At 50.7% G+C, this 12,619-nt stretch overlaps 1 protein-coding gene across 1 annotated transcript in view; it reads right to left on the bottom strand.

Annotated features, from left to right (window-relative positions):
- Positions 1-12,619, bottom strand: part of LOC120873328 (ATP-binding cassette sub-family C member 12-like) — a 31,324-nt gene that overhangs the window by 14,662 nt on the left and 4,043 nt on the right. Inside the window, exons 4-11 of the mRNA XM_040254128.1 lie at positions 10,952-11,086; positions 10,770-10,845; positions 10,615-10,674; positions 7,083-7,172; positions 6,280-6,383; positions 4,197-4,394; positions 3,336-3,562; positions 455-592 (exon numbers count right to left, since the gene is read on the bottom strand). Coding sequence (XP_040110062.1) covers positions 455-592; positions 3,336-3,562; positions 4,197-4,394; positions 6,280-6,383; positions 7,083-7,172; positions 10,615-10,674; positions 10,770-10,845; positions 10,952-11,086 — 1,028 coding nt within the window. The remainder of the gene's footprint in view (positions 1-454; positions 593-3,335; positions 3,563-4,196; positions 4,395-6,279; positions 6,384-7,082; positions 7,173-10,614; positions 10,675-10,769; positions 10,846-10,951; positions 11,087-12,619) is intronic.

Below are 12,619 nucleotides of genomic sequence, written 5' to 3'. Positions count from 1 at the left end.
CTTCACTTTCAGAATGACCTTTACAAGGAATATGTAATAACATGAAAAAGCTGCTTTTTAAAAATAAAACAAGACAAAAATGACTAAAATGCTTCAGAAATAGAAAACCAGAAAAGATTGGAAGTAAATACACAAAAATATTACTAGGATTTGGGTTGCAGGCCTATGGGTGATTTTTGTTGTTGGCGTTGTTTTCTCCTGTTTTCCTGAACTGAAAACATTCTACTTTTAGAGAGGAAAAATAAAACACGTAAAGCGCCACAGTAAGCTTGTCATTGGATGAACTCAAGTCTTCGGGGGCCTCGGACACTGGGGAAAAAGGCTTAGTGCATGAGAGGCTCCCCATCCATTCTACTGGCTCTCCATCCGGCCAGTCCCCATGCCTGAGACTTCCCTCCTCAGAGCTGGGCCAGCGGGGAGCAGAAGCCCGGGGGGAGCACAGCCCAGGACTCACTTGCTAACGCAGTCTTCCCTCCTGTTGTAGGCGTGGATGGTTCCCAGGCCCTGCATGGACGAGGTGATGTGGGAGAACCAGGGGGACCGGCTGATGTTCTCCACCTTCTTGAGCTCCTGGATTCCTCTGTGGAAGACGCTGCAGGGAGACCACAAGAGCCCCAGATAGGGTTTCCCAGGGCTCCCCTTGGCTCACTCAAACCCAACTGGGCGCTCAAGACAAATGTAAGACGGCCGGTGCCACTGAACGAGGGAGGAGGGGCTGGCCCGCCGTTCTCCTCCGGGAGCAGCCATCCCTGTGTGTCAGGGAGGGAGGGAGGGTCTCAGAAAGTCAAGCCACTCCTTCCTGCGTTCTCAGTTCTGCAGGCTTCCTGTAGCATAAGGGTCTCACTGCACACGCTATGACCCTAGTCTTTTCAAAGACTAGAGATTTTCACACACTGCAACTCCTAAATACAAGCCAGCCACTTTGGGGTGCCTAACCAAACAAAAAGGGCTTCCCCGATGGCTCAGTGGGTAAAAAAGTCGCCTGCAATGCAGGAGACACAAGAGACGAGATTCCTGGGTTGGGAAGATCCCCTGGAGGAGGGCATGGCAACCCACTCCAGTATTCTCATCTGGGAAATCCCATGGACCGAGGAGCCTGGCCGGCTACAGTCCAAAGGGTCGCAAAGAGTCGGACACTCCTGAGTGACTATACACACAACCAAATAAAAAGGGATCTCTTCCAATTCTGGAGGAAAATCTGAATCTAGCATATCAACTGCCAGCGTGTGGTCTTCTAAAGGCAGTTTCAAAGGTAATTTTGAGCAATATACGAACATCATCTCCTTAGGAACTGACTTTAAAACCAGACTCTTCACAGTATGTAACTCCCCCTGGGCCCCAGTGAGTGAGAGATCACTGCCCTCAGCACGCACAGTGGCAGCTGATCCATGACAATGAATCTGACCCAGGGCAGAGGAAGGGAAACCTCATTTGTTAGAGCTCAAGTGAGTTCGTTAGAAACATCGAATAATTCAGTCTGGATCAGCCTGATCTGGCCTGTCTTACAGCAAATAAGAACGCAGTGCAGAGAACAACCTTTTGCAAAGTAAATAAAAAACACAGAGAGGAGAACAGATAGGAACGACGGTCAGACAAACACGTGGATTGTAAAAGCTAACACTAGCCCAAGGAATCACTTTTCTTAATAAGACGCGGCACCCACAACGTGGGGGATTCTCCAGCAGCTCAGTGGTAAAGAACCTGCCTGCCAATGTAGATGTGGGAGACATGGGTTTGATCCCTGGATTGGGAAGATTCCCCTGGAGGAGGAAATGGCAATCCACTCCAGTATTCTTGCCTGGAAAATCCCATGGACTGAGGAGCCTGGCAGGCTACAGTCCATGGGGTCACAGAGTCTGACACTGAGCAACTGAGCAGGCACGCACCTTTTATATTTGTAAAAAAGACCTGCAGAAATCCTTTTTATTAGATCATCACAATAAACCCTTGAGGCCAGACACGGATGCCCACGTGTCCTCTCTCGCAGCCACCAAGGGGGCAGTGGGAGACAGAAGTGAGAGCCCAGCTCCCCCAACTCCCAGGGCGCACGTGCTGGTTCCCATGGTGATGCCAGCTTCAGCCAAGGATGCAGAGTCTGCCTCTCCACCCATGCGTCCCTGCACTCACATTTCCCACTGTCAGCTGGCTCATCCGTGGACTTGATCCACAGCCTTGAACTATCCAAAACCAAACCCATAATCTTGATCACCCTCAACTGTGTCTCCTCCTGTGTCACTCATATCTGTCTTCACATTGCTCCCCATCTCGGATGCATCCTTGGCTCTCCCATCCCCTAACCTCAGTGGACGATCTTGGAAATGGCTTTAGGATCTACCTGTTTTTTGCCAGGACTGCTACTGCCTATGTCTCATCTCTCAGTCAGACTCTGCCATGCAAGAGTCTCCAATCCTATAGCCCTTCCCCATTCTATCTGAAGCTTCATCCACCCTCCACACTGTGGTCAAAGCAATATTTTGCAAGCTCAACTCTGAGTGTGGTGTCCCTGGATTTGTGGGCTGAATCCTTTGCAATCTGGGGGACCCTCTTCAAGATGCTGTGTGTCCAGTCCAAAGCAATTTTGTTGAGTTTTATTGAAACTCAAAGTTTGTATAACATTTAGGCAGCCTAGTCTCATCTGATCCTTGCAAGAACCCCTTTGGAAGAGGGTAGTCACATGTTTTGCTGATTACCATTTTAGAGATGAGGAGACTGAGGCTTGCAGCATTCCTTTGACTTCTCCAAGTTCCTCCAGCTAGTTGTGCAGCAGAGTTGGGACTCTGGTGCAAATTCCATCTGATCTCTAATCCTTAGCCCTCATACAACACCACCAGCTGCCGGCTGAGAACTCCAGCTCATCCAGGACAGGGCGGAGCTGGGTTTCCTGGAAGGCTGGGACAGATGCTACCCTCCTGCTTTTCCCCAGGGTGGGTGAGAAGGTGGGCACAGGGACAACCTCCCCCCAGTGCCAAACAGCTGACCACATCAGTGGTCAGGTGGGGCTATTTCTCAAAGCTCAGAGAGACTGAGTACTGGTCTCCTCTTTCCTGCAGCAGCAAAAACCTCAGAGCCCCGTGGTTAAGAACATAACATCAGTCAGAGAGCAACCACTGTGGCTACTTTCCTGACCTGGGACCAGTGACTTAATCTCCCAACCCTACCCACCTCTCAGCATGGCTCTGAGGATCAAATGCCTGATGTACGCCGAGCACTTAGCGCAGCACCCAAGTCAACATGCTCCGGCATTCAGAGAAGACAGCAAGGACTCAGCACCACCGGACACCACCAGTCCCTGCCCCGGTTTTGTGCGCTCCGCTTTAAACAGCACATCAACCTACCGTAACAGAATGAAGAAGCCTACAGCCAGGATGGCCAGGACTAAGAGGACAGCGGGAAACACAGCGGCCAGTATCACGAGAATAAACAGCACCATAAAAAACTGCTGCAGAAAGTTCTCAGCATGAAACGGCAGCCTCACGTCCAGCTCGTCCATATCCTTGGAGAAGCGGTTCATTAGCCTGCCGGTGGGCGTCCTGTCGAAGAAGCTCATGGGGCTCTCCAGGATCTGCAGGTGACCACGGAGAGTCAGGGTCGAGGTGCGCGTTTGGTGGCCGCCCCCCGCCTGCCAACACCCCGGGTGGCCTGCCCGGTGCCTGGGATCGCGAACCAGGCCTGAGTTTCCCTCCAGGGCCCGACATCCTGGGAAAGTGAGGCTGCAGCCACCGTGGAGGAGCGTGACGGGGGAGGGATTCAGCCTCCATGAAGGATGGAGGGATTTTGTGCCCCAGGGCAATAAAAAGTCAAGTTCCACTGTCTCTATGCAGCCTCCCCTGTGCGCTCCAGCCAGGGACCTCCCCGGCCGCCAGGGAGTGAGGAAGGGATCCCATGTACTCAAGAGATGCTCTCTGGGCCTACGCTCGCCGGCTCCATGGCAGTGTCCTCAGGAAGAAAACTTCCTGACCACCCTCACCTTCACCCCCAGCCCTGTCGGGCCCATGACACGCCTGCAGCTCCCCAGAGTTTGCCTTTGTTGTTGACAATTAGATATGGGAAACTCAACGGTAAGCTCGGCAAGCAACTGTGTCCACCCCAGAGCCCAGCACTGCGTCTGGCGCATTGCAGGTGATCTGTATAAACCCTACTGACTGCTGTACCGGGATATGCATGCAGCCCCAGGGCGAGGGGCACGGGGTCTGTACCTTGTCAAACACTCGGTCATGCAGGGAGGAGGAGGCCATCAGTGTAGTCTTGGTGAACATGAAGCCTTTGGTGATGCCAAACACCAGTATGGACACCATGCTCCCTGGGTACACCCACTGGTATACCCTCAGCCCGGAGTCTGCCAGCACCGTGCCCACCTCGCACGTGCTCATGTTGCTGTGAGCCCCACACATCATCTTGGGAGGAAAACAAGAAGCACCAAGAACTGATCAACTGTCAAAAGAATGGGAATTTTCCAGAGAATGTTCCCAGGGAAAAGAAACTAAACGGACGAGCATAAATGTTAAGGATGAATCAGGTGGTAAAGTCAAGTCAGTTCCCTGCGGGGCTCTTGCACTTTGTGGGTCCTCCTGCTGGGCTCTCTGGGATGACAAGGGCGCCTGGCTGATGAGGCTCAGCACGGTCAGTGGAAAAAGCAAAACAGACAGACCAGACCTGTACAGGACAGTCGTCTTGGAAACCAACAGTGCCTTAGGGGACCAGAGGTGATGCTAGGCCAGGAAAGTCACAGAAGCAACAACATATGGATTCCACAGGCTGGCTGTGCAGCCCTCAGGCGGCGCAGACAGGTCAGGGAATCAGGGACCTGAAGGCAGACGCCACCGGGCCTTTGGGGAGACTCAGGAGCATCTCTGTAGGAGGGGTCAGCCCCTGGGCCCGCTTTCTTTCCTTTTCTGGGGGTGCACCTAGGAGGGCACTGGCTCACTGCCCTGGAGTCTCCAGGGGGTAGGAGGGAGTCTGATGAACCGAAGACTCTGGGAGGATCCAAAGTGACCCCACTTGGCTCCATCGTGCCCCAGGAAAACACGTTTGTGCCTCCATTTCTGGGGAGAGGCCATCTCCTCCTCCTGAGAAATTGGCAGTTTCATTCTTTTCAGAGCTGTGTGCTAAAAGTCAAGACTGCCTTTGGGGCGCAAACAAGCATCTTCCTTCTAAATGCCATTTTGCTGATTACAGCCCTAGAGGAAATGTAAACCAGAGGTGGTAGCTGATGGATGCACATCGATAAAAGCACGAGCATCCTTGGGGAGCTAATCGACCAAAGGACCAGCTTGAAGAGGAGGCTTTACTATGCTGTGGGCTGTGTCCACGGTGTCTGGGGGTGGAGCCAGCACGTGGGTAGGCCGTCATGGCTGCTGCCCAGTTAGCCTAGCACTGGCCTACTGGGGAGGCTTCACTCTGACTAACACCCTGGGCTCTCCAAGAAAAGGGCTCTTCAGGAGCATCTGGGGGAATGTTCCAGAGGTGCCTCTCTTTCTGCAAAGTGCAGGCCATCCCCCTGAGACTGGTCTCAGGGAGCTGTGCTGAACTCCAGGAGAGCAATCCCATCCTCTCCTCTGCCTGTGTCTTCCCAAGGCCTCCCCACTTTGGTTGTCATAGCAACAGCACTATACCAAAATGTAATCTTGGAGGATGGGGAGGCAACCTCACAGCATTTCCTAGGGGCTCCAGGAAAGCTTTGAAACCATGGGCCAAAAGCTGGGAGAGTTTTGAGCAGGCCTGAGGGAGAGTAGACTTCTCAGTCCTCAAGAGGGGCCTGGCCTGGATGCAAGTTAGGGAGGCAGGGAGAGGCCTGCAGGGGCCCTGCAGCAGATCCAGGCTGGCTTCCGCATGTCCTCTTCCTTTAGAGGGACTTTGGGAAGCCAAGCCAAGTGGAAGCCACTAACATCAGATAGTGTCCGTGATGAGATGTCAGTTTCTCTTCAAGACAAGAAGATGGAAATCTGCATTAGGCTTCCCAAGTCCCTCCCAGATTCTCCTCGGAGGTCCCTTACGACAGAGGCTGCAAAAAACTGACCCTATCCTGCCTGTGCGTGACTCCAGACAGGCTGCATTTGCCCGGCACAAGCTTTTTAGCCAATCCTTTAAAATTCGAAAGTGGCACATACAAATTCAGATGCCCTGCTTGTCTTGAAAGATCAAAGGGGATTGTGGGAGTCAAGTTGCGTTGTTGTAAGCCACCGACCTCGGTCTTCTGGCGGGGGCTGTGGGAGGCTCATTGTGTTCAGACTCTCTGTTAGCAACTGACTCAACATTTGCCAGAGCCAAAAGGGAACTCACCTGTGAGCCCTTGTCTAACCAGACACCCAGCCACCAGCTGCTGAAGGCAGAGCTGCCGATCATCAAGAGGAAGAGGGACACCACGAAGAGAGAGAGCAAGTACCCTGCAGGGGAAGAGACAGGGCCAGGGGTTGCAGAGGCCGCGCGGCAGCGGTGGGCTCCTCTTCCTCGGGGTCCAATCCTGGCGGGGAGAATTGAAGCCTATAGGGAAAGGGCTTCCACCCTGGGAACCACTTTCTAGGCTGACGTGACAACTCTGAGCATTAGGTCCCAGAAACCCCAATGGGGACATCTATTCCACCTGGTTGGAAAATGGATCCAAATGTCAACATGTTTAAAAAGGAAAAAACACCACTATTCACTGTAATAGAAGTGACTCAATGTTTTGAAAACAAACAAATTTTAAAAAACCCGGTCTTGCTGGACGGTGACAAGAAATGGAACTATAGGGATCTTTCGCACAGGGCAGTGATTCTCGCCCTGAAGGCAGGCAACGGGGGGATGGCACTGCACTCAGAGATTAGAGTGCAAGGTTACACACGCACCACAGCCAGGTCACGCTGCTGCTCATTCAGTTTCAATAAATAGTGTCTGGCAGCTTTAATGGAGATAAAGGATGATTCCATTTAAAAGGCTGCTTTAGCAGACTTTGGATTATAAGGGGGAAAAAAATAAAAGCACTGATAAACGACCCTAGCATAAAGAGAGCAATTGTTAGAGGAATCATAAAACATGAACCCAACAGTTTAAGAAAGAATTTTTAATGCAAATTAAATCAAGAAACCCGTTGTTTTCTACCAAACCTCCAGAAGCCTTAATGTACGTGTGATACGTTTTCCAGGTCACAGTTCCTTCCCGGGGGGACTCGGTCTGGATGAGCTGGTGCGGAGGAACTGTGGAGACAAACACAAGTCCTGTGACACCCCCAGTGGGGTGGCCCCCTCCCGCCCACCTCTCCACCCCCACCACTAAGGCCGGCTGTCATCCTTCCTTCCACTGGCCCTATACTTTGAAATTCCCAACACACTTCTGCTCATTTTATCCTGGTTGGTCCTCATGACAGCCTAGTGAGGCAGGGGGCTTTCAGTCTCCTGAAACATATTTATTAAGCAACTACTATGTGCAGATGGTGACTGCAGCCATGAAATTAAAAGACGCTTACTCCTTGGAAGAAAAGTTATGACCAACCTAGATAGCATATTGAAAAGCAGAGACATTACTTTGCCGACTAAGGTCCGTCTAGTCAAGGCTATGGTTTTTCCTGTGGTCATGTATGGATGTGAGAGTTGGACTGTGAAGAAGGCTGAGCACCGAAGAATTGATGCTTTTGAAGTGTGGTGTTGGAGAAGACTCTTGAGAGTCCCTTGGACTGCAAGGAGATCCAACCAGTCCATTCTGAAGGAGATCAGCCCTGGGATTTCTTTGGAAGGAATGATGCTAAAGCTGAAACTCCAGTACTTTGGCCACCTCATGAGAAGAGCTGACTCATTGGAAAAGACCCTGATGCTGGGAGGGATTGGGGGCAGGAGGAGAAGGGGACGACAGAGGATGAGATGGCTGGATGGCATCACTGACTCGATGGATGTGAATCTGAGTGAACTCCAGGAGTCGGTGATGGACAGGGAGGCCTGGCGTGCTGCGATTCATGGGGTTGCAAAGAGTTGGACACGACTGAGCGACTGAACTGAACTGAACTGATGTGCTCAGAGTACTGCAGTCCATGAGGTCACAAAGAGTCGGACACGACTGAGTGATTGAACTGATGTGCTCAGCTCTGGGGAAACAAGGGTTGTCTTTGTCTAGCTCTACAGAAGCAGATCCTAAGAAGAGGATGTGAACACATGCAGTTTACTCTGGAGCTAGAGGGTACAGGGAAAGGAAGTCAACAGTAAAAAGTGTCTCATCAAGGTAGTGCTCCCTGCTCCCCCTCCCTACCCACTTCCATGGGCAATGGTAGCTTATCTCAGCACAGAGAACTCTCAGACTGGGGCATAACTACACCTCAGAGGTTTTTCGCATGATCAGTGAGACCTGGGATGTTTCTACACCAACTCCCATTGGCATCGGGTGAGGGCTCCCCGCAAGGGGTTAATTTCCCCAAACTTCAGGTTTGACCTGTGGCTGGCAGTTCTCAGAGAGCTCCAGGCAAAGGGCTGCAGGTGTAAAATGCCAGCTGGGAGTTGGGCTGGGTGGTGCAGAAGTCCTGAGGGTACCCACGCCATCTACTACAGGGCCAACAAGAAGGCCTCCACCACGGAGATCACACCATGAGAAGAAACCAGGGCATCCTCCCAGGTGGGTCCCTAGATCCCACCACGTGGCTGCTCCAAGTCCTTTCCATTTTCCAAAGTGTAAGGGCAAAGGACCACAAAGCTCCCACTGGAGCAACGTCCAGAGGTGCAAGCATGAGCTCCCAGCAGCCAGGAGTGAATGCACGTCTCTCCCCTCTCCAGCATGAGAGGTATGAGAATGTCGGCTCCAAAGCAGCATCCTATGCTTATACCTGGCTCTTGTAAACAGAGATGATTGGAGCCTGACAAGGGGATCCTCCTGCGCAGGGCTCTTGGTACCCTGCCCGGGCAAAGAGAGCTCGCATCTCAAAGGTGCCTCTGTGAACAGAGCTGCCATTATCCCCTCTGCCTGGGGCTTCTTCAAAATGTTCAGCCTGACTTTTGCTCATCATCGTGTCTCCCTGTGGGACTGCAGCATGCAGGGGTGGCCTTGATGGGTCAGCAGAGCCTAATGAACAGCATCCTGGAACGTTAAAGGACCTGTCGGGCCCCCTTGCAGTCCCAACCCAGTCAGCTCTGCTGCTGACACTGCGTACCTTTGCGGGCTGTGCCACCCTCAATACTTGCATTCCTACAGCTCTCAGAGCATTTAGCTTCACACCTTCCCTTTCCTCTCCAGAGAAGGGGGGGCGGGTGAGGAGGAGAAGAGGAGCAGGTTTACTCTCCCCACAAGACCCCAAATCCTTAGTAGCCTGGAGCTTTCCTAGGAAAGCATGGAAGAGACTACCAGGGCCCCACTTCAGCCTTGGCCGCCTCCAGAGCGATAAAAATACATTGTCCAAATGGGCATGCGTTTGTCACAAGCACCATTAATGGTGCCAACTTCCATCGATGTGAAGACTCACATTTTTGCCCACATTTTAACATCTCTGAAATCAGGATGTGCCCCGTTCGGTAGCATGCCATATCATTTAATTGGCAGAGACTTTTCTTAGTGGTACATAAAATGACGCTGCTCCTAAAATAGATGGCATCTTAAATGTGATGAAATATACTAAGGTTTTTTTTTTCAGCCACACATTATTGAAGGGCCTCGCTGTGGGCATGTTTAGGAAGGTGCGTTTCGATTCCTGTCTTCCCAGTGCCCTTCGAGGGGCAGGGTATAGAGCAGGTGCTCAACAAATGCCGGATGGATGAAGGGATGAAAGGCAGGAGAGTCTAAGAAGGAGACGGAGTTTGACCAGCCTGGTCCTTGCCGGGTTTATCTCCCACATCTCTTCTCTCTGCATTCCTGGAATTACTCGTTACCCTCGACCCCAAATCCCCCTGCTTTCCCCACCTTTTCACCAGAGTGTCCTGGGCAAACTCCTACATATGCTTAAAGGACCAGTTCAAAGGCCACCTCTTCTGGGATGCCCTCCCTTCCTGATTTCTTGCTCCCACTTCAGCTCCCTATTCCTTGATCACATCTGCCCATGATTATCCTTTTACCTACGGCCCCCACCAGACCCAAAGATCCTGAAGACAGGGGCAGTCTAGCTTAGTGACTGGCATACAGTAGAATGCTGAGTCCTTATTTGTGGGAAGAATGAATACCCTTATTCCACCTCGATCTCTTCTCTGCTATACAATTCTTTCTCAACACTCAGCATAAAAACTGGGAAACATCTCATCTCCTGTGTGTGCATTGTTTTGATTATGCACATAATCTCTCTGCATTGTTTTGATCTTTCCAAATAACAATAACAACAACAACTAATAACAATAATAACTATATGTCAGGCACTGTGCTAGTCATTCTATGTAGAGTTTCTCTTGTAATCTTTGCAAGAATCTATGAAGTTGGTACTCTTATCTCCCCCGTTTTATGGATTAAGAAACTAAGGTTCAGCATGGCCAAGCATCTTGCTTCAAAGTCCTAAAACTAATAAGTGGTTGAGCCAGAATTAAAACTGAGGGAGTTGAACCCCAAGGCTCACACTACAGTAAACCATACAATTCCAGCTGCCCACAAAGGACAGCATGCCTGCACTTCTCTATCCCAAACGGTAGATGCCCAACAAATACTTAAGAGTATGTAACCGAGGGAATGACCAGTAAATACCTTTTATGTCTACAAATTCTGATTCTGTTTCAGATTCTTTTCCTTCACGTTTCTCATCTCCTGGAGCCAAAACTAGGGTGAGAAATAAAGAAAGATCTGTGTCCACTCACGAGCCATGAGTGATAAGAGAGGTGTGACGGGAACTCTGATTGTACCAGCGTCTGCATTTCTCTCAGCAGGGCTCTCTTTCAGGGATTCCACCACCGCTGCCTCGTACATGTGCTCAGGATCCTAGAGACAAAATGAAATTCCTCTGAAAACGAAATGACAGAACTTCAGGCCAGAAATTATGAGGGGAGGCACCCAGTCTCTTGCACCCAAGTAAGGAGAGACTTACCTTGAATTGCAGCCCACGGAGATTATGAATCAGTTTTGCGTAGCGTCCCCTCTCCTCCATTAACTCCTTGTGGGTTCCCTTTTCACAAATCTCCCCGTCTTCCAACAAGATGACTTCATCACAAGACTCTAAGAACTGCAGGGATATTAAGGCAATCGACAGTGAGCTTCTGTCTTGGAAGAGAGAGAAGAGCATGGTGCTGGACTCCTATCCAGTAGCGTCCTGGGCTCATGTGATCCAGGGGTTCCCGATATTGGCAACACTGATATTGAGGGCCAGATAATTCTTAGTTGGGGGTGAGGTGGGGGCTGACCTGTGCATTGCAGGATATTTAGCAGCCTCTCTGGCTCCTATCCACTAGATGTTAGGAGCACCCCCCACTCCCAGGTTGTGACAAGTAAAAGTGTTTTCCAGACATTGCCCAATGTCCACTAGCAGATAAAGTGGCCCCCAGTTGAGAAACACTGACTTAGTGCCTATGTGTCTCATGAGAGCAAAGGGGGCCTTTACTGTCACTGTGAAGCACATTGAAACTTCCTCTGCTATTGCTCCCTATATGAGCCCCCTTGTTAAGAAATCTGATCACGGGAACTTGGAGTATGAAATTAACAAGGTCACTGAAGCCATGATTTGGTGGAGAAGGGAGGTACGACCTCAGCGATGGCTCCCCTCTGTTGTAACACTACAATCCTTCCTCGCCATCCTTATCCAGCCCAGGAGATGCAGCCCCTGGCACAGTCCCTGGCCTCCAGGCCACATTACCTGCCTTGAGGAGTTTACACCAGCCTTATCTATACCCTTAATGATAGCATCCTACATTTTATCCAAAGCACTTCTGTTTTTCTAATTTGAGTTTCTTTCATTTCTATATCATGTCTGAGATCAAAGAGCTGCTAAGAGAACTTTCCTTTCATTTTGGAATGAGACTAAGCTCTCCCCACAGGATCAGCCCATCTAGGGGCAGGAAGACCCTCTTAGAGGTGGACAAGATGCTATGATATCTAAGATAGTTCAGCCTGAACAGGGCTTTGCAATTAAGGTGAGAGTCTTCCCTTGTACTTTGGGGTTCACACAAGGGTTCACTTGATGCTCTTGATTGAAACTCTAAAAGAAGTAGCTACATTTGGTCACTCTGCATCTGTTGGGGTTTGTGGGGAAGAAGCCAAATGACTAGTTTTTCTTGGTCTTGGACAGCTCCAGCCTTTCTGGCTTCTTTGGACTAACTGCCTGGTTCCATGCCCACTTTCCCAGACAGCCCAAGGAGGAACAGCTGGGTCTTAATATCCAGTTGAGACACTTTCTGACAGAAAGTCTCTTCTCATCTTTGCACAGCATCTTCTAATTTTCAAAGCCTGATCTCATCTCCTCTCTGTCTCCCACAATCCAATCAAGAAAGCAGGCAGCATGATTATCAGCCCATTTCCCAGATGGGGAAACTAAGGCACAGATGTAAGAGCACACATCCCAGCCCCTCACGCTCCTGGTGAAGCCCCTCTGGCCAGTGAGCTCCCAGCTCTCTCCAGTGAGACGGAGAGTGATCTGTGCAGCTTTGTTCTCCAAACACAAAATCTAGCCCTGGGTTGCATGTCAGCAGTCGGCTGTTGGGCTCATTTCATTTGTTTCCTCAAGTTTCAGAAGAGCAAATTGTCCAGTCTGAGCACCCAAAAG

The sequence above is a fragment of the Oryx dammah genome, unplaced genomic scaffold (genome assembly GCF_014754425.2).
Source record: "Oryx dammah isolate SB20612 unplaced genomic scaffold, SCBI_Odam_1.1 HiC_scaffold_13, whole genome shotgun sequence".
Taxonomy (NCBI): Eukaryota; Metazoa; Chordata; class Mammalia; order Artiodactyla; family Bovidae; genus Oryx; species Oryx dammah.
Note: the sequence above shows the minus strand (reverse complement) of the source record. Positions and strands in the feature narration are given on the sequence as shown.